The sequence below is a fragment of the Colletes latitarsis genome, chromosome 4 (assembly GCF_051014445.1).
Source record: "Colletes latitarsis isolate SP2378_abdomen chromosome 4, iyColLati1, whole genome shotgun sequence".
In the NCBI taxonomy this organism is placed as follows: domain Eukaryota; kingdom Metazoa; phylum Arthropoda; class Insecta; order Hymenoptera; family Colletidae; genus Colletes; species Colletes latitarsis.
The window spans coordinates 27289039-27311929 of record NC_135137.1 but is presented as its reverse complement, the minus strand read 5'-3'; the positions used below and the strand labels follow the sequence as shown (position 1 = coordinate 27311929).

General features: G+C 35.4%; 1 protein-coding gene across 20 annotated transcripts in view; it reads left to right on the top strand.

Annotated features, from left to right (window-relative positions):
* The window catches only part of Glut1 (Glucose transporter 1), an 86122-nt gene that overhangs the window by 53334 nt on the left and 9897 nt on the right, over positions 1-22891 (top strand). For 3 of the 20 annotated variants that reach the window (XM_076763836.1, XM_076763837.1, XM_076763838.1), the window contains exons 4-14: positions 3791-3983; positions 4260-4370; positions 4861-4956; positions 6571-6731; positions 6895-7254; positions 7389-7620; positions 7747-7959; positions 9361-9585; positions 10803-10942; positions 14684-14716; positions 20081-20178. In XM_076763836.1, the coding sequence (XP_076619951.1) occupies positions 3791-3983; positions 4260-4370; positions 4861-4956; positions 6571-6731; positions 6895-7254; positions 7389-7620; positions 7747-7959; positions 9361-9585; positions 10803-10942; positions 14684-14716; positions 20081-20178 (1862 nt within the window). The other 17 variants (XM_076763844.1, XM_076763845.1, XM_076763855.1 and 14 more) reach the window with 17 other exon arrangements.

The following is a 22891-nucleotide window of genomic DNA, read 5'->3' as shown; positions in this document are numbered from 1 at the left end:
AGTTCTTACGCGATACAGCAATTGTTGGCTTTGTAGAATACTTTGAAATAGCATTTTAGGCCGATGAGGGTATTCAAGTGTCGTACAATGTATAAAAATTCTCGGTAAACACTGGTTGTGTTCGTTGTTTAAATAACCAAGGCTCAAGCTTACTTCGTAGGACAAAGGACGCAACGGTGTATTTTTTTTTAAATCAAATATGATATCCTTATGGATTGAGAGTAATCAAGTGCCGGGGACTGTATGATGGGCGTCGCCACCGACGTCTTTGAGAATTATCTGGATTGTTGGATGTAATGGCAGAGACCCATCCACCCAATAACCGACGATCTTTTTCATTTTCATCGACCGCTCCGATTTACGATACGATTTTCTTTCGTCACGAAAGTTTTACCGATTTCCTGTGTCTTTTGTTTCGTTCTCTTTGATTCGTAACGCATCGTCCATTGTTCTCTTGCATCGAGCGAATTTGAAATTTCGTGGAGATTACCAAGATCCGTTCGCGTCTGAAGAAATCGTGCAATAAACGTTCAATGATCGTGAACTTGGAAACGTTTTAAAGTCAAATCTCATAGTTTAGCGCCACCTTTTAGGTTCCTGTACCTATTAATATTTCGTAGTGATCTCTTTTTAGGGTATTGTATAGAAACTATGTACTCTATCCTTTTTTCTTCAGCGATTAAAACGTAGTATTTACTTTAGACATCCCTGCGTCTGAAACGCTCCGACGTAGTTTTATTGAAGTTTGAAATTTTTGAAATTTTTATCCTTTTTAAAATCTTATTCAAAGTAACTTAGTTTAGTGCTACGACAGTACAGTAGAACAGCGTATATAAGCTCTTAAGACTTGCATACCAATTAAGAGAACACTTCTCGCTCTCTATTATTCGCCCCTCAAGTACCCGAATCGATAGCACTTGCTTATCGATCATAAGCTCTCTCGTAGACAAGAATTTCTACCCAACGAACCTTTTCCACAAACATTGTTCTTTTAAATGTTCAAATAGTTTTTACAATGTTCTCTAAACGCATCCAGGTAATTCCCGGCCTAAGTGGCGGTGCCGTCGTTCACTTATTGATCTCAGAAAAAAAAAGAAAAAAAGATAGATAAACATAAATAAAAGAAAAAAAAAGAACAAGAAAACAAAACAAACAAGACAGACAAGGTTTCCCTGCTTATCATTTTATATAGACTCTTTATGTATCAGAGAATGCAATGCAAGGCTTTGTGCCGTGCCATTTATCATTTATACATAAATCACACTCGCTCTAGTCCTATTCTTGTACATACTTACACACCCTCGGTCATAACAGTAATATCGAGACATCGGTGATTCGTTGAAACGATTTTACATGAATTCTTTTGGCTGCGGCGCTCGCAGGCTTACCACTGATTGCTCATTCCATTCGATGTCATGTCACGTTCTCTCGAAGTCAGGTACACAAATAAACGCGCAATAACACCCGTATGATAACAGAGACTATCGACGATACAAAGGAAAATGGATTACAAGCGATTGCACGGCAATGGTTACGTTTCTGATTCACGCACCAGGTACATAACGCGTTCACGATCGTTGTCCGGCGAAGCACCACGATAGAATTTCGCGTGCCAGATATTTCGCGCGATACCAAAAGGGAGATACAAGCGGCATTTCCTTGGCGTCGTTTCAATCGATACGCTCGTTGTTCGATGTGGTAGTCATTGTGAGTTATTTGTGTGCGTGTCTGCGTTATTTTATCACTTCATGATATCATGCTGATTTTTGTAAATTATTTTGCCGACGGTTCGTTTCGCATAAAAAGTTGATGGTCCCATTCAAATTGCAAGCTCGCTTGTGGACGCGGGCGACTAGGCAGGGGTGAGTAAGCTGGCGGCGCGTCGCATGGCGATGCGCGAGAGAAAAAAAAAAAAATGTCTCCGCACGTGACGAACCCATCCTTTAGAAGAATTGGACGTCACGTGACTAATTCGAGCGACTGAATACCATTTTATGACATGATTTTGACTGAACCACGACTGTGTTTCCAAACTAGGTAAAGTTTTACAGAGTGAGTGAGATAAGAAGGCAGGGGCGGGCGTCGTCGGCCTTTAAACCCCCCGCCACACGTTACCCCTCCACCTTTGGTTGTGGACCCACTTGACAACAAGCTGTGCAATCGTTCAGAGTCAATTGATTGGATTTGGTGGATAATCCAACGTACGTACATATGTCGTGAACAAAGCAAAGAACAAATAGATCTGTGAGAATAAGACGAAATACTGAATCAAGAGGAGTGAGTGGGGAGGCATAGAGGCTACTGTAGTTTCGGAACACAGCCATGGTCTCCCTACCTCCCAGGTACATGGCAACATCATCGCTGCTCTTTCTTTCGCTATATATTTACTTATATCTATTTATTTTATTTTCGTTCAAAACTCCCACTTTCGTCCTCGATTCCCGTTTGTTACCAGTTTCTTTCGCCCACTTCTTTTTCTTCTCCCTTCCTTTCTGGCGTTCTTGCCCCTTTTTCTTTCGGTCATATTTTCTCTCCTCCCTCTATTGCGGAATCATGTGTTCATTCATTTTTCACTGTTCACACCGTCACTCGTGCCTTGCGTGAAATTTCTCTCTCATTTTATTTATTCTATAACCTTTTTTCTTCTCTTTCGTTTCATCCCTGATTAAACGAAACCACCTTTTTTGCTTGGCTGTGCACATCGATCGATAAGTTTGCTAAATCTCCTTCGATCGAGAGATTTCTAATCGTTTCATCATTAATCTATGCGTATTACTTGTTCGTGTTTACACGCAACGTTCGGAGTTAACGAGCATTAAATCATTCTTTTTTACCCACTTGCACATTCCCGCATCGTGTCTGTAGATCACGCTTCGCGTGTGCCGAAGCTCTCGTGTTTATGCAGCCGTGTTGGTAAGGGGTAGGGTGGGAACGTTCGCGATACGTTAACGAAATAGGGACGGAAAGGACGACCGTTGCGTTTTGCGAAAAATTAAATCTATATAGTATGCAACTTACGGGGCCTGTTTACATCTGTTATAACGGGGACTAATTTTCATTTATCACCTTCACAAACTTCCATCTAATGTGCACAGCTCCGACAATTATGTATATATAATATATATATATATAAATTATATAATATATATACATACATACATATATATATATTTAAATATATATATCACCGTAGTTCTTCTCACCCTGACACTCACCCACACACAGTTTAGACGTGCTTTTAGTGGCGTTTGTACGTTGTGCTATTTTTCAATTCAATATATATATATATATATATTTCTATACTCATATACATAGACGGAATCTGATATAATACGTATATGTGTGTCTGTATATCTCTGTTTTACACGCTGTACTCGTATACCCGGCGTATCCTTAGCTGCCGAGCTACCGCTGGCTCGCATCAGATTCAAAGATGGTGTACCATGGTGTACGCCCGTTGAATTATTTATGTATTTTTCTCCACCGTGAACCAGTGCTTTATATCCTTGCAACGTGAGATAGAGAGGATACAAGGCGCGCCCGGTGGGAAGAAAATAACGCGAAAAAAAAAAAAGAAAAAGAAAAAGAGAACGCACGGTGCGCGCGGACAAGAGTTACGCTACTGAAGGCTCGGCAGTTTCGCGCGGAGGTAGTTGAACTTCTCTTTAGGGACTAGGCAAAATAGTTAGCCTTGATCGTGTCTAGTGTCTGTCAATGTGCTCGACAATGTCGATTTATTTTCCCGGGGCGAGCCAGCGAGATTCACGTGAGGGTGTGTATGTGTGGGCAGTCTGCAGAAACAGGTCAGCGTTATGAGTATGAACTTGAGTGCCAAGCTGGATGAGCTGCAGCGGGGTGACCGCCAGCTGGAGACCACCGTAGCCCTCTGCGAGATCCGTTCGCAACTTCAGGAACTCACCAAGAGCGTAGAATCTTGCCAGAGCGAGGTCAGCGAGGTGAAACGGGACATGGTCGCAATCAAGGTACCGTCGGGTCTATATGTCCAACAATCGAAAACGCTTCCACGCTCCGAGATCCCCTAATTTAAATTTAAACTATTAACGGGGAAGCGAAAGAGCAACTCGAAGAAGCGTCCTAACATAGATCGATAGTTCGCGCGAACGATATTTTTGCGCAATCCCTAACGTTTGCGTCGCGAAATTCTTAACGCTACCGTTTAAGTAACCCTCCGGGTATCTAGCGTGTGCCTCGAAATGCATTTCCATTTTTTCTAAACCGTATTTCCCAATTCTACGCAGCACGAACTAGATACAGTACAGCAGGTGAAAGAAGAAATCGAAGAGTTACGAGAATACGTGGATCGACTAGAAGAACACTCTCATCGACGGAAACTTAGACTTTTGGAGCAGGTGACGGTTGTCTTTACGATCAAAACTCTCTCATTTTTTAGCGTGCCATTTTTATTTCCCACTGAGCGAATCGCTTTTGATGGCTGTTTGTACAATCATCATCGTCGTCATCATCATTTATTATTCTTATTATTGTGTTATGATTGTATTTGATTTCTCGTACTTGTGTTATTATTTCGTTTAATTTTGTCAATTTTCGTTATGCATCTTATTGTACCTTTGCACGATGACCATTCATTGTAGCGTATAATTTTATAATCAACCGACTAGAGATATTGTAATAAACTATTATGACGTTCTTCGGCGTTTTATTTCACCCCTCATCGATATTATTTCTATTCCATTTGCTTGTTACATCATTTGTCTTCGGTTAGAAACATATTTATTGGTTATTTTATTTCAAGCTGCTACTTTGTTCTTAACCTTGGTTTCAAAAAATTTTTCACATTGTTAAATTTCGTTACTTAACCACACACGTTGATATTTTCAGGGGCTAACACTTTTCCTGTCGTATGCAATACTAGCAGCAGTCTTAGGAATGTTGCAATTTGGATACAACACTGGAGTCATTAATGCGCCAGAAGTGGTATGTTCCATAAAAAAAAAAAAGAAGATCTTATTTATGAAGTATGAGATAATATCTTAACGTGGTTAAATTCGCTTCGCAAAACAGAACACGACTTCAGAGGGTATTGCTGTCTAGACTATCAATTTTTTGGTCTTTTTTGTAATTTTTTTATTTTAATGGTTGATAGGCTGTTTTGTACTGAGATTTTGCAGATATATTTATTCATCTTATAAACATGTACAGTATTTTTTTTCATAAAAAAATATTAAAAATTGAGTTATAACTTCTTGTTTAATGGTTCTTCTGAAACAGGGAGCGAAAAAATATCCTCATTAGAAAGGATGAAGTTATAGCAGGAACTAGGGAAAAATTTCGAATTTCTATTTTTTAACCTTTCTTTTGTCTTCAGCATATTAAAAAAAATAGTAAAACTCAATATTTTTTTAAATCTCTAGTTCCAGCGATAAAAGCGCGTCTGCTGAATATTCTCCACAAATTTGAAGTCAGTCGGTCCGCTAGATCTTGAAATATCATGGAAATCAGTTTTAAAAAACACATTTAAACAAGAAGTTATAACTCCCATAATTTTTAATATTTTTTGATGAAAAAAATATTCTACATACTTATAAGATGAATAAATACAGGGTGTACGGCCACCACTGGGAAAAATTTTAATGGGAGATTCTAGAGGGCAAAATATGACGAAAATCAAGAATACTAATTTGTTGATGGAGGCTTCGTTAAAAAATTATTAACGTTTAAAGTTCCGCTCGTATTGAATTTTTTTCTCCAAACTGGGTAGGATTTCGAGAGTATGTCTATTGACCAAAAATGATTATAAGTAAACCCCGCCAACTAAAAATAATTTTTTTAGAACGATTTAAAATTTTTTAATTTTGTCGAAAAATTTCACACGTTCTCCAATTTTTTTCTAGAAAATAGGTAGGAATTCAGGGGTATGTCTATTTACATAAAATGATTGTAATTGACCCTTGCAACCGAAAATAGTTTTTTCAAAACGATTTGAAACACATGAAATTTCAGGGGAAACATTTATTCATGATCAGACATTATATTTTCGGTAACGAATTTCACACCTTCTCCAATTTTTTTCTCGAAAGTACGTAGGATTTCGGGGGTATGTGTATTCACCAAAAATGGTTGCAAAATTGACCCCTGCAACCAAAAATAATTTTTTTAGAACGATTTGAAATTTTTTAATTTCGCCGAAAAATGTCAGCACCTACTCGAATTTTTTTCTCGAAAGTGCGTAGAATTTGGGTGGTATGTCTATTCATCAAAAATGATTGTAATTGAATCTTGCAATTGAAAATAATTTTTCCGTGAATAATTTGAAATTTTTTAATTTAATTTTTTAATAACTTTTTAATCAACAAATTGATATTCTTGATTTTCGTCTTATTTTGGCCTCTAGAATTTCCAATTAAAATTTTTCCCAGGTGGCCAAACACCTTGTATATCTGTAAAATTTCAGTACAAAGCAGCCTACCCATCGTTGAAAAAAAAAATTATAAGGAAGGCCGAATAAATGACAATCTAGACAGCAATACCCCCTTAAATGTCTATTTTTCTCCCCAAAAATATCGATCCGCTGAAATTTCTCTGTTTCAGAACATTGAAAATTTTATGAAAGACGTGTACAAGGATAGGTATGGAGAAGACATTTCCGACGATTCCGTGAAGAAATTGTATTCTGTAGCCGTAAGCATATTTGCGATTGGTGGTATGCTAGGTGGTTTTAGCGGAGGAATAATTGCCAACAGATTTGGCAGGTTTGTACGATATCGTTGCATTACGTTAACGCGTAGCTCGGTAGGCTTGTATGCCAGATATCATCAGTAGCGCGTAACGTTTGAGTATTAAATAATGAAACGTACCGTTGGTTAACGAGCACTTGATCGATTACATCGCTCATGTTTTCTCATTCACTGACAGAAAGGGGGGCTTACTGCTAAACAACGTGCTGGGCATCGTGGGGGCGTGCCTGATGGGTTGTACAAAGATTGCTCAGTCATACGAAATATTGTTCTTTGGACGGTTCATCATCGGTGTGAATTGTGGCTTAAACACCTCATTGGTTCCCATGTACATATCGGAGATAGCACCACTGAACCTGAGAGGCGGCCTAGGCACGGTGAACCAGCTCGCTGTTACGGTGGGTCTCCTGGTCTCCCAGGTGCTGGGCATCGAGCAAATCCTTGGAACAAATGAGGGTTGGCCAGTTCTCTTAGGACTAGCTATCTGCCCTGCAATTCTACAGTTACTGCTGCTTCCAGTTTGCCCTGAATCACCAAGGTAGACTCCAACGTAGCGACCGCAGTAAACAAACGCTACCCAACTATATCGCCGTAGCTAGTAAAAATTCTTAGCGTTTTCGTGAGTTATCTCGCGCACCGATTACGGTATTACCATTATATTCTCTGCCCCAGATATTTGCTCATTACCAAACAGTGGGAGGAAGAAGCTCGTAAAGCTTTGAGAAGGTTGAGAGCCAGTAACCAAGTGGAAGAAGACATCGAAGAAATGAGAGCCGAAGAACGAGCTCAACAAGCCGAATCTAGAATATCGATGACAGAGCTCATATGTAGCCCAACGCTGAGAGCGCCTCTTGTTATTGGTGTGGTTATGCAACTTTCCCAACAGCTTTCAGGCATTAATGCTGTAAGTAGCACTCGCTATAAACTCGACGTAAATTACAGGCTATGAAATTTGAATTTGGCCGGACACAGTGTCTATTGTTCGAGTTTCGGGGAATCTAATGGCCCGTAAAATTGCTGTGTGTTTCAGGTGTTTTACTATTCGACAAATTTGTTCACTAGTTCTGGTTTGACAGAGGAGAGTGCCAAGTTTGCAACCATTGGCATAGGTGCCATTATGGTTTGTATGACGTTAGTATCCATCCCGCTTATGGATAGAACAGGAAGACGTACACTGCACTTATACGGTCTTGGTGGCATGTTTATCTTTTCAATATTCATCACAATTTCTTTTCTCATAAAGGTAAGTTAAACTTTCAAGAATCCCCGTTTCGAGTGTACGCACTGTTTTTAACACTGAACTAAAATATCGATCTTCTACGAACTATTCGTAACGTGTCGTCACATACTAACGTCACATAATAACGGTCGGATAGAATATAATATTAGCATTTTGAAATAAAACGTATATAACTGTAAAAAATGATTGTTTGATCGACGTTGAAAGTCGATGGGAATCAGGGTTTCCTAGGACGTTAATTACACCACAGAGAACGTGGATTGTATATAGCTATCTCTTTGTGCTTTGTCACTTCATGCACCTTGGCGAAAGGTGTATCTAACACTTTGTTCACAGCTGGAGTGCAGCACTGCACCGACAGTGAGAATTATCACCATTTTACGTATATAAACTTGCATTCAAAAATTCATTTTACTTTCTCCCAGACATTCATGTAACTTGTAAGGTCTACTCCTTTTCCTGCGTGTTATTCCTTATTTGCATATTAGAGTTTACGAACATCCAGTGTATCGACACATATGTAACTTGCAATTTTCCTTCGAATCTATGTCACGAATCGTTATAAAAAATACTGTTTGAAAATATTACAAAACGCGTATCAAATACCTACGATGCATGCACTCTCATTTGTTTGCTTAGGCTTAATAATTGTGCTTTTTAATAACCCTGTACTTTTCCTACCCCGTTCCCCTCCCTTCTTCATTAACGGCCTCTTTCGTGACTGCCTGGAGGAGACATTTACTTCCTTTATTATTAGTATACATTCTATTTGGCTCAAACCTGTCACCCTTTTGTCACGTTACATTATTGGCTCAAGAACCGTCAGTACGTACGAAACCAAATTTAAACTCTTACGCAGTACCAAATCTTTGCATCTCTATAACACTGTTGCTTCTCTTACGTTGAACGTGATCGCTTTGAAAACCAACATTATATTTTCAAATCGTTCAAAACGGAAAACACGAACTGCTCAGAGGAGCCACGAGAGCCAATGACCGCTTCATTCCTCGTGTTGTTCAGCAAAACCAGCACAATACGTGTACCCCTTTTTATGTAAAGGCGTAAAGTGTTGTGTGCCCGGTGCGTTTTACCATGTCGTTTGTGTTCTCTCTGATTGAGGTCTAAGGAACGTGTCCTGGTTACTCCTTACGTTAAAATAGAAAATCATGCTTCATTGCTTCAAGAAAAGATATTAATTGTACATAACAGAGCACGTTCGCATTGTTGCAATCGCATCATCGCCTTGACACAGGGTTGAGCTGCACACTGGCATGCTGTATTATCAGTTTCTCTTTAAGTTACGTAGATATTACGATTTCTTTTTTTTTCTTTTTTTTTTTTTAATCCTGAGAGTAACTCCTCCGGCTGCTCAGGAAAGGAGAACACAATTCTACTGCCTGATAGGAGTTTTTCGGTTATGTGCAGGAAATGATTGACTGGATGTCTTATCTGTCGGTCGTGTCGACGCTCAGTTTCGTGGTATTCTTTGCTGTCGGGCCTGGTTCTATACCTTGGATGATTACAGCCGAACTGTTCTCGCAGGGTCCTAGACCTGCCGCCATGTCTATCGCGGTCCTCGTCAATTGGATGGCTAACTTTTTGGTTGGCATTGGTTTCCCAAGTATGAAGGTAAGACGCGTTAGACTTCCATATTTGCACTTACTTATTCTGCAATCGAGGACGTTTCCGGACGAAAGAACTCATAAACCCCATAAAATAAATGACGTATCGAGTAAATTGCGTTAGAAATTTTAATTTTAATTTTGATTAAATTGATGGCTAAGTGGATCGTAATAAACTTCGTTGTTCTAATAAAGTATAAAACATTTATTAAATATATTAACATTATTTTGAGGATAAACAATCCTGTTGATGAGAGATGGAAGAAGAAAGGAGAGGGGAGCGTTTTGTCCTGGGTCTGCTAGTAGACTCGTCATCCTAGCAGACCCTGTCTTAACCGCTGGGATAGTAGGTAGTCGGTTGAGGAACGTAGTAAACGGAAGACCGGTCGAGCGCTTGCGAGAGGAACGGTCCCTCTAGTGGCAAGTACAGGAGGCGATCCCACAAACTAATGTATTTTAGCAGTTCTATAAGTCTTGTTTTCATAAATCGAAGAAACAAAAATTATTAAACGTATACGTTAAAAATATGTAATATACGAAGAAAAGAAATATATTTATACTTTACAAATAAAATGAGCATTTCATGATAATTGAACTGTTCGAAAGAAATAGAAAACGCAAGTTTTTTCGCAGCAAATTCAACGTAAACAAAGAAATTGGTTTGGATCAGTTTAGTCTTGCCAATGAGAACACTTCTTTAGCTCACCGTTTGTGTAACGAGAAATACTTTAACTCCGATTGACCACAATCTGTTCCTACCATTGAGAACTCGTTTTGAAAATGGTAGAAGAAAATTTAAATACGAGCTATCTAAGAATTTCAATGGCTGTAGATATCAGTCATTCATTGGTTTTACAAACTTCTCATTAACAATTACTCCATCCGTATCTTCGACGGGTGCAAGCTTTGAAATCTGCCAACTATCTGAAAAGATTGACATTTCGACTATCAACAAAATGTATTGACGACCCGAATTTCATTTTCAACATACTTTTCACTGACGAAGCTGGATTTACAAAGGATTTACCAAAATAGATGAATCCTTTTTCCGGAAACGTACTTAGTTATAAATTAATTAAAAATGTATAGTCTCAAGATAGATATACTTTAACGCGTTAACGATTAGAAAAATTGTGAAGATCGTTAAATTTCACACAAGATACCGCATTTAATCTTTGTTACTATATTTTAATGCTAATCTTCTTTTGCTTTCGCCTGTTACAGTCTTGCCTTGAAAACTACACGTTCCTACCATTCAGTGCATTCCTAGCCATCTTCTGGATCTTCACGTACAAGAAGGTTCCTGAGACCAAGAATAAAACATTCGAAGAAATTCTAGCTTTATTCAGGCATGGTAACGACAGGTATGCAATAAATAAGCCACTTAATACCATCCCTAATACGTATAGCAAATCATTAGGTAGATAATCTTCAGTTTGGAATCCTTTTTCTTTTCTGCTGATTTCTATTGACCTTTCTTGTATGTACGTATTATACGACCCTACCCGCAGGCATCTTCTTCGTTTTCATTTGATTTTCCTTTGTTAGCTTAGTTCCTAAGCAAAAGACTTTGTACCTATCGTTTAGTGAGAACTGTCCAATGCTGATAACGCGTAATAAGAATATTGCATTTCCTCGCGGATAACGGTCATATTCTGTGTCACATTTTATGCATGGCATACTATTGTCATATCCGTCCACGCATCCGGCCGTCTACACTTTATTGATGAAGCATCAGACATGCGTGATATTTTAAACATTCGACTCAGAGAGGGGAAAAGATACTTCAGATTTTGTCCTTGCGAAGAAATAGAAGGCTAGGAAATAAATGCACGTTTATACTCATTAGGCTACCGATGAATCTCTAGAGATGCTTATCGTGCGCAAAATACGTAAATAATTGTGTACAATTAAAGTAGGTAGTACGGATCACGAGATACTCGTTAAAAAGGTTGAAAAAACACGGTATAGTAATTATCTTGAACAGCATCGAATCACGTATATGATATTGTACGGCAAATATGCTATCGAACACTTTGAAAGGAAATCTGTAACGGCTTTCTATCGAGCAACAATACTGTCAATTTTATATTATATTGAGCATATCGCAGCACAATCTTTAATGCTACTTTTTATGTATTAAGTAGATAAAGTAAATTGCGTTATTCTTTCTAACAAAAGAGGTCACGCTATCAGTTTAATGGGGCACACTTACGTCACGCAACACACCAGTACTTATTACTGTCTACCCGAGGCTATAATACGTACTCATCTGTGATAAATTACATTCGATTTCTAAATAGTAGACACTTAAGAACAGTACTAATCGATTTCGCACGCGTGCTTGTGTCTACATACGCGACTTCAATTGCAAAGTGGGAGTACTAAGAGGACCGATACCAAATAATAATTTTCCTAACTATGAAAAAGAAAACCTTTCATTCAGATATTATTACAAAAGCAACAAAAACTTTTTACCACTAAAAGATTAATCAATTTTCAAAAATTGATATAAACATCTTTACAGAAACACATTTTTATAGAAGAAAATACACCATTTTCTTTTTCTATAATTCTAGGTATTTCTGTCGATTCTTCTTCTTGTAATAAAACTGTGGATGTTGAACCTAAGGTCGTTCTATACAAATTTTGTAGCCTTTTTTCAAAAACAGCTTCGTAAACATTAATGATATTTATTTTATTTTTGGTTAACTATTTCTATAATAAAGCTTCTCTTATGTTACTATGTCTTTTTTCTCTTTTCAAAAATCTAATGCATTTTTAGTCTTCGATATTATTATAAGACTTTCTTCATTTTTGAAGGGATACCATTTCCTATTCTCAAAAGTGCTGTTTATATATTCAGTTTGAATGTATCTAACCATTCTTCTATAATGCTCTTCAAGTTTTATTATTTTCATGTTTATAGTTTCAAATAGGCGAGTATATACAGCGGATATGGCGATTACTTAATGCAAATCCTTCGGTTCAGAGGCTTCATGACTCCTTTCCGTTGTTTTCCGTTTTAGGAACTTATATTCTATTATATAAAATGTTTCGTGAATCATCAAGAAAATATAAACATATAAGACTTTATTCTTACTCTGACTGACATGGTTATCAAAACTTCACGTTAAAGTACAATTATATTTTTATTTTTTATACTAAAATTTAAAACTGTAAAAAAAATAATTTTTTAACTCTTTTATACGTTTTTTGTTAAAATAATGTATAAAAATGATAAAATATAGCGGACTTGAACATTTTGAAATTAATTTAAAGCTATACAGGGTGTCACCAGACGGGTAGTACTATCGACAGAGAGTGATTCTACGTACGAAAATAATTCGAAAAAAAGGAATAACATTTTTCCGTTCGAAGTTTCGTTTACGAGAAAATCGAGTTTGAAAATTGTTTCAAGCTCTCACGTAGCATGATCATTTTCGTTTACACTTTCATATTCGTTATCCTCTCTAATGTTGACTATTTTTATTGTTAGTTTGTTAATCTGTCAGTCGAATTGTAACCATGTCTCGCTACAGTAATCGTGAATACGTTGACATGGTGAAAGCGTTAGGAGCTAGTAATTGGAGCGCAACAACAGGAGCTAAGTATTACAGGCAACGATTTCGAAATCGTCGTCATCCAAACAAAAGGGTGATACAGAAAACAGAACAGAGATTTAGTGCATTTCATAATTCCCATAAATCTGGTGGTCGTAAAAGATCTGTAAATTTTGATACAACAGTTCTTAATACCAAATAATAATAAACGTATTATCAATACATTTTCAAATTTCTCGTAAACGAAGCTTCAAATAAACAAAATTTGTTTTTTTTTTCGACTTATTTTTGTGCTAATTGTGTTAATGATAAATTGTGCGTAGTTACGTACGCAAATTTTGAAAAAGCTATCATCAAAAGTGTTTGAGCAAAAATTTCACGAAAAGACACCAATATTTTAACGATCTAGGAACAAAACATTACGTAAGAATATTTTTCTTATTCCACGATGTAGTATGCTTTTATTCTTTCGAGACCTCGCAGGTTCTAATTTAAAAAGCATTTAGCCATTTTTGAAAGAAATATGCTTCGAAGCTTGGAGTTCTTCTAAATTCGTCAATGTTGAACCACTGTTCCAGTTACGAATAGGTTTTTCAATCGCAAGGAAGCTACTGACACTATTGCCTTTTTCTAGAGTTATTGGCAATGGCACGTGATACCTAATCATAGAAAAATTTCTTCGATTTTAGCACTGAATCCATTTGGTACTTCCACTCTACAATTGTATACGGAAAAGTAAAATGACGTTTTTGAAATTTCGCTTCGCGTGTTAGAGTTTGATTACGAAGAGTGTCGTTGCTTTGCAGACTTTGAGAATATATATATTCGGAAGCACGCGATTGGAAACAGTGCATGTAGAGATTTAAAGATTCATGCAAATAAGATACCAGTCTTAACTCTGTAGCGTAACGTAGAGATATATCAGTTGCAGCATTTGAGATTATTATGTATACGATACCATGAAACGTTCACGATGATTGGCGCATGGTTGTATAGCAACAGTTTATTGTTTATACCGTCGTAGTATTGCCGATTATTCTTCTCGGCATTTATGTTACACGAAACAGAGTCTCTCTTGTAACATAAAGAAGGTACAACATTGTTTTCGTAGATTCGCGAGTTCTAAAATAACGATTAAACGTTAAACGGCATATTGGTATATTGCGAGAAAGAAATTTGGAACGAAAGGAAACGAATCGAGGTGACTATAGGAGAGATTGACGCCGTCGAAGCTGCGATCCGCTTGTTTTACCTTCGTCTTGTGATTTATTTTACATTTTCATAAGTATTATGGATATATATATATATATTCATTTGTAAAACGTGCTGAGCTTGAAGCTTTATAGTTTTATTGTTACATATTTTTCAAAGCCAAATGGATATTATTATATTTATTTGTTTAGCATATTGTACATGTATTGTTTCAATAAATCGTTATTTAATGGTTCTGGTAATCCTTTTTAAGTTAACTTCCGTACTATTACGATAACAATTCTGTTCATATCGTACATATCGTAATTGTGCTTTCTATGTTATTTGGAGCAGGAGCAGCTTACGGGACAGCAGACTCTATGGGTGAGTCTTAACAATACATTCCCTGTTACTGTGGTGGCTTTGTTACGATACTTATATCGATTTTATGAGACTTATCTTTTTACTGCATGAAAATCAGTTATCAAAGACACCACTAGTCGTCTTTAAAAGAAAGGATTATTTTTTAGCAAATTCCAGCTGTTTTTAATTTCTGTTCGTTCTATCGTTTGAAAACGATCTCCATGTGTGTCGTGTGAATTTTCGAACAAAGGTGAGATTTGATGTGTATTAACGTGTTCGAGGCAAGTTTTCAATTTTTGGGAACATTGCTTCGCAATCGTGTAAAAAATAATCCTGTCCCTGCCTATTTAAGTGACTACCATAACTTCTCGGTCTAACAGCCTGGCATGTTGAAACATCTTTACTTACTATCGGCTCGTGCGAGTCGCCATCTCATGCGCTATTATCAGTCAGGCTAACTAATCATAAAGAAGGAGAAGATCCATAGTTGCATGAATGACTCGTTACGATAAATTGTAATTTTTCGTTTTTCTTTTGCGAAGATACATTTCACAGTTTCTAAATAGTTCTTCAGGGCTATTATGTGATCGATACCAATGCTTTTAGCGATTCTCGAGTAACAAAGCAATTCCTGTGACCTGTTGGTAAGGTTTCCTACATAACAGCCCCGACTACTACTCGATTACCCTCCTTGGAGCCTTGTATTTTACAGCATGCTCCTCTTTAGTCTACCAATACCCGATAAATGTTCGACGACAGATTCAGTCTTGGAATAATTTTCATGTCGATATAGTTGGCACGAGTTTATGGCGCTGTACTATGCGACTGCATGTTAGTGCTTACATTACTGTTTGGCGTACGAACCATTTCTAAGTTGTATACAAAGTAATAGATACCTTGTTCAAATAGGCAAACGCAGAAAGAGCCGCTTTGCATAATATTCTACCATCATTTGCGTAAAACTAAAAAAAAAAAAATAACAAAAAGAAAAAGAAAACAAAGAGATAGAAACTCGAAAGAAAAAAAAAAAGTGAAATATTAAACGAAGCTTGGAAGCAGTTTTGCGTTACGTTCCTCGTTTGATCGTACAGCTCTTGATAAAGTCGCGAGCTACGCCTTTGTTTCTTTTCTTTTCCCGATTTGTTTCTATGTTTCTTTCTTATCGATTCTGCTAAAATAAGGTTTTGCCGAAACATTCGATGAATCGTTATCAGCTTCTATTATTAATGGATTCCAGTCGATAGCCGGTCTATTCGTTGCTTCTGATTTAGCGGAATTTTATTGAATTTGTTCGTTCATAACAGCCTTACGTTAATTAATAAACGACCTAGAATTAGTATAAGAGCCATTTTCTCCTTGTCTTTATGATCGAATGAGTGCTATTTATAAATTTATGACTGTGTATGTTTGACTTTTACGTGTCAGTAAATGCATCTATGTGATTATCATCAATATATCTATACATATACATATTTATATTTATATTCATAAATCGCTTAGGCAAACCGTCATAAGAATCGAAGCCATAATCTTAACAAATTTCATATTCTTTACAACTGCTCATCGATTCTTTGTTCGTGACATGCAGCTTGTTCAATGGATACACGATGATCGAGTCTGAGTTGAGCAGACAAAATTATCGCGTATCGTTGAAATATTTTGAACAAGCTGTGCACGCAAAGAAGTATTAAAGTAACCAAATAATTCGAATTGATAGAAAGTCTGTTTCAACGTCCATTCAAACGAGACTGACTTTAAAGGTACATACTGGAAATCGGTAACACTGTTCTTCTAACACGACATAACTGTTATTTTTCATCGTATCTCTAAAAATTCTATTAACTCTAACGTGATGGAAATACTTGACTTGTTTCCGATGTAAAACAGAATTGTTGGTAGTAAGGCTGTTGGAATACTCGATTATTCGAGCGGTTCGAAATCAGCATTGATTGTCAGTCGAGACTCGGTTTCCGAGCCGAGCCGAGTACTCGAATTTGGTTTCCTAAATCGTATGTTTCTGATATTTTATCGTACGTTTTTTACAAAAGAAATATTATATATACCAATGAGAATCTAAAACTTTCATAATCTTTATTGAAACAGTTATGCATTAAGAATAAAAAGAAAAATAAAATCTTTCTCGGTTACGATATAATAAATATTATATAGGGTGTTCGGCCACCCTTGGGAAAAATATTAATGGGAAATTCTAGAGGCCAAAATAAGACGAAAACCAAGAATACCAATTTGTTGATGGAGGCTTCGTTAAAAAGTTATTAAAGTTTAAATTTCCGCTTGTACTGAATTTTTTTCTCGAAAATGCGCAAGATTTCGGGGATATGTCTATTCACCAAAAATGATTGTAATTGACCCTCGCAAACGAAACTAATTTTTCCAGAACGATTTGAAATTTTCTTTTTTCGTCGAAATTTAGGCACCTAATTAGATTTTCAGTAAGGCATTTTTTTCTCAAAAGTGCGTAGGATTTCGGGGGTATGTGTAATGACCAAAAATAATTATAATTGAACCTTGCAACCGAAAATCATTTTTTTAGAATGATTTGAAAAATTTTTTTTTCGCCGAAAAATTTCACCACCTACCCGATTTTTTTTCTCAAAAGGGAATAGGATATCGGAGGTATGTGTATTCACCAAAAATGATTGTAATTTATCCCCACAACCGAAAATAATTTTTCCAGAACGATTTGAAATTTTTGAATTTAATTGTTAATAACTTTTTAACGAAGCCTCAATCAACAAATTGGTATTCTTGATTTTCGTCTTATTTTGGCCTCTAGAATCTCCCATTAAAATTTTTCCCAAGGGTGGCCGAACACCCTGTATTCATCAACGTATTCGTATACTTTATTTTGTTTCTTCCTGTTTTATTTTCTATGAGAATTGACAAATATAAAATATATTGAAATATCTTGAATAGTAATATTAAATATTTTAAAGAATAATCAAATAACTATTATATTTATCAACGTATTCGTATACTTTATTTTGTTTCTTCCTGTTTTATTTTCTATGAGAATTGACAAATATAAAATATATTGAAATATCTTGAATAGTAATATTAAATATTTTAAAGAATAATCAAACAACTATTATATTTATCAACGTATTAATATACTTTATTTTGTTTCTTTCTGCTTTATTTTCTATAAGAGTAGACAAATATAAAATATATTGAAATATCTTAAATAGTAATATTAAATATTTTAAACAGTAACAGTAATGGTGATAACAACTGGACAATCGTAATATTATTATCACTTATACATTTAAATCGTATTGTACGGTAGATAAACATTAACGAAATATTTAACAAATAATTACACAGTATAAACGACAGTTTTGAAAATATTTTGTATATCGATATAAAATATTTTAAACAGTAGATTCCAATTCATAAAAAGATCCAAAGTTTTTAAAATAGATTAAAATAGGGGAAATAGAAAAGAAAAGAAAAACGAAAAGATATGCTGAGAAAGGTAATATGTTTATGTGTATTGTTTACACACGCACGAAGAAACATTATTAGTACTGCTAAAATATTCATAGAGCTGTGGGAAAATAATAATCCCTGAACAGGGATTGAAAATATCTAAAATGAAGTAGTAATGTGTACAATATGTTGATTGCATACGACGTACAGTTTATTCGGATCATTCAGGACGCGTGATCACAAAGAGCTGATTGAAATACGTCCGAATTGCTCGCTTTCTTTTGAGCTGCTCGATTTATCGAGTTCTCGGCTCGACTCGGTCATTCTCGAGCACTCGAATGTAATACTCGACTCGCGTTTAGCGAGTACTCGAACAGCTCTAGTTGGTAGACGACAGCCATTTTAGAATAAGCCGCGTCCGGCGCAATGATTCTGAACGAGCGTTCTTCGAAATTGCGAAGAAATAGTTGGGAATTATAAAACGGCCACATTTATTCTCAACGTAGGATGCATATGTACGTTTTTGTTTTTTCTTAGAGTAAAAAGCTTACTTATACGTACGACGCAAACTAGGATTTCTCTCAAAATCGACACACAATCGATTCGAGGCTCGATGGCCATGTAACATTATTATATTGCAGGGAAGAGGAGCTCGCCACTAACTCTAGCAAGGAGACCGTCCTATCTGACGCCACCACTGCCAACCATACCCACGCTACTGACAAACCATAAAACTAATTAACTGAGAACGATTTTAATCCGAATATCGAATACCATTCACTGAAAAAGAAAACTATATTATAGAGTTCTCGTATTCAGTCAATCTAATCGAATAATTGTTATCGGCAACGATATAGCATACTCGTAGCACAAAACTGCTCTAAGAATAATTGTAATCAATGATTACGCGTTTATGACTCAATTTTTAGAACACTCGTTAACTAGTATATTATATTTAAAAAACGAATATTTCGGCATCACCGATAAGATCATATACATACGTATATATAAATATATACATATATTATATGTTGTAAAATAAATCTGTTTGTTTATTTAATTCCCGGTTTTAGTTCACTTCCATTCGTACGTGCAACTTTAACGTGGAGTGTTTTATTTATTTATTTATTTATTTTATTTTTTTTTTTTTTTTTTTTTCGGTCAAGCTTTTGACCTGATTTTGATTTACCTAGCAGAAAAAAATCTGTTAAGAGTATATACATACATATATATTCGGCCACTATGCCGGAGATTGCGAATAATTTCGCGCAGCGTAATTATTGCGTTTGATTTCGATAATTAAAGACGAGTCGCTGGACTCCTGTTCGGTACAATTCGAAACAAAACATAATGTTGGAGTTTGATAAGTGTATAGGCAATAAGTATATGTCTCAAGTCTACTACACAGGCCAGTGAACCACTGTAATCTTACAAGATTAGAAACTGTGAAATGAATTATCATTTCTTGAAAAAGATTCACGCGCAGTTCAGGCTACGGCCGAACGATCGAAAAGATCTATATATCGAACCATGCGGAACGAATATTGTTTTTCACGAAGTAGGTAGAACATGGAAAACAAAAATGGGCGAAAATTAAAGTTCGACTAATGGTAACTTTACAAAGGCGTTATAATGTATCGTAATACAAAGAAAAAGTATCGTAATCGTATACTATAACCGGGGTATATCACAAACCTTGAAATTTTCAAATTCAAATCCAGGTCAATTAGGATAAAATAAAAAAAAAAAAAAAATGGATATGTAACTTACGTTGACGAGTTGTTGATAAGCCGCGGTTTTCTCACGGTCCTACAACGTCGGTGCATGTTGAATCGATGCCCTCGACGAAGATCTGGAATGTAATAAGAGAAGGAAAGATTCAATAGACATGTATGAAGAAGCGGAAACTTGGACAAGTCGCGTGATGTTTTGCAGGAGCATGCTAAACTGTGTGAATGCATTAGAGGGACACATACCGCCAGCAGAGAGTGCAGCCCTGATGGTGGCCGAGGAGAAGCCACATCCTGATTCATGTAAGGCTTAAAAACCTCACCAAGATCGTCCACATCACCATAGCCATTTCCGTCTTTATACGATAAACAATTCTTTGAATCTGCCTAAAAACAGACAAAAAGTACTTTGCCTATCGCATGTCTCGTAAACAAGTCTTTTTAAATGGATACCAATGATTTTTGTAGTCTATTATCGAATATACGCATTCGAATAGGCTACCAACTCTGAAAGAATTGTTTGTTACTTGTCGCTTATTCCATCTACCTATCATTGTGCATGTCATAATGCCATCTATGTATGTTTGTAAATTTTGTTCATTTGTAGTTTCATTGTGATACATTCGTTTTAAATTTATTTGCGACTATTATTTTTCTGCTTTCAGTATGATTCAAAAGTGCAGAGGAATCAAAGTGCTGATTATATGAAAATCAAAATTACATTGCTGCTTCGCTACTACAAGACATACAAGTGGTCCTAGCAGAGAACAATATCACACTACCTATATTTTTGTGTTGACAATAGCAGATTAGGAGAGTGCAATCGAACATAATTACATTGTAAATGACAAGAAGCCACTATAACCATATACCAGTTACAAATGTACTGTAACTAAGATGTTAGATATTTAATCTTTAATTACATCGATATCCTTGTAAATGTTCATGCTCAAATTTTTCGTTTCTAGTCGATCATCTTTCATTAGCCTATGGTAAGGAATCCAGTAGAAGTTTATAATTATTTTGTAATCTACAGCAGTGTGTCTCTTAAATTAATTTAAATGCAATTTATTATTGTGTAATGTTCTTTTTCCAGGAAGATGTTGGATCAGTATTATCATTAACGAGACACGTTAATTATTCTCAAATTCACTCTCACGTTTTGTAACTCTGTTTGCATTTCATGCATTGATCATAGCTCTACTGTGGCTTTCCACGATTCACACTGCTTCAGCGAAATACTCACACCACACACTCGATTAAAAGTTGAATATAGTTGAAGTACTTTTGTTTTAGTATAGAGCTTATATTTCTGACAATGCCACGAAATATGTGAATAATAATATAAATAATAGTGATTGTAAATACAAGGAATTATTGTGAATAGAAATAAATACGCGATAACTGTATCGTAATTTTTGTTCGTACTTAAAATACTCAGTCGGCATTATAAGCTCTATGATATGTATATATATACAATATATATATATATCATATATATATGTATCTATTCTATCATCTGTGTGCAGTATGATAATCTGTCCTATTGTATATCTGATTCTAATCAATCTTAAGTATTCTTATAAATCAAATTGGTAGATATATTGGCTTTATTTCCACTTTAAGAACACACATATATTATGCGCTATTAACACTGGCCTTTGTAGTAGTTTAAATGCAGGTAGGCCATTATGGATTTCGCATTAACACAAATATGGTCTCCAGGGATCAATCTGTAAATGTAAAGGCATAAAAGAATAAGAAGTTATATAAATATCAAACTTAAAAGATTTAAAAACAAATTATATCACATTATTATTATTTTTTTATATGAAACTGTAAAACCGATTTCAAAATACTACCGCAGTTGGAGCATGAATGGTATAATGAGCATGTGCGCATGAATGTATCTTACTTTATTTAGATTAAAAAAGACATTCTAAATAGTAACTATTAAATCTCTTGCATTTTTATTTCGAAATTTTCTTATCCTCAAGCTTATTGTTTATACGATTAAATACAGGAACGTAAAATAGAAGGCACAATTTTCCCATTAATCATCCAGGCATCAGTTTAATTAATATGAGTAGTACACATGCTTAAAATTTTAAGATCTTTCAAAACAATCACGATATTTTAATGGACATATTTTATAGATACATTCTATATCCCTATTATATACACATTAATAGTTGTAAGTGCTCTCATATATTCATATAGTGGCCAAAAATATAACACCACCTGCTCGGTATTACGATGTTTTCTTTCCACAGTTCTTGCAATTAGTTAATACAATAGTATGGTAAAAGTGTTGTTACTTTTGGAAAGTGGAGGAAAAAATACATGAGACCGCCGTAATTTTTATTATAAATTTGACGAATAATCTTTCTAAAAAAACCTTGTTCTGGTTCTTTAACGGCATTAAATTATAATAATCATTGTTCACAATTGAAAGTTTCCTTTTTTATGTAAAAATGTTCACGAAACACTATACATATAAATAAATAATCGTTTCGATGACTAGTTTGTTGTTCACGCGTTTTACTAGCATGTAAAAAGATCTTGTGTATCTTATACTTGCTTATAATTTATCATTTTGTAACATCCAATACATTTTCTTTATCGAAGTTGTCGTACTACTTAAAACGATCTGATGAATTTCCAAATTTGAAAATGATGCACTGCATTTGGTGCATTTAACTTGTATTCTGTTTTAAATATGATACAGCTCTTCGTATGTCTTTACAGAGTTTTATGGTTCTCGGAGTAAATACTTTTGTTTAGTAATTCGCTTTTTTAAAATTTGTAAACAACTAGCATGGGATAAATAGTTGCTTTTGGCTTCTAATAGCAATACAATGTACCTGAAGAGAGTTTTATTAAGAATAATGAGTTGTATTAAAATTCAATGAACTTCGAAAAATAATTAATAATGAAACATGTATTGAACTTTGATAAATTTAAAAATGGCTAAGAAATGTGTTTACGATATTAAAGTTACGACGTGTCTTGTATT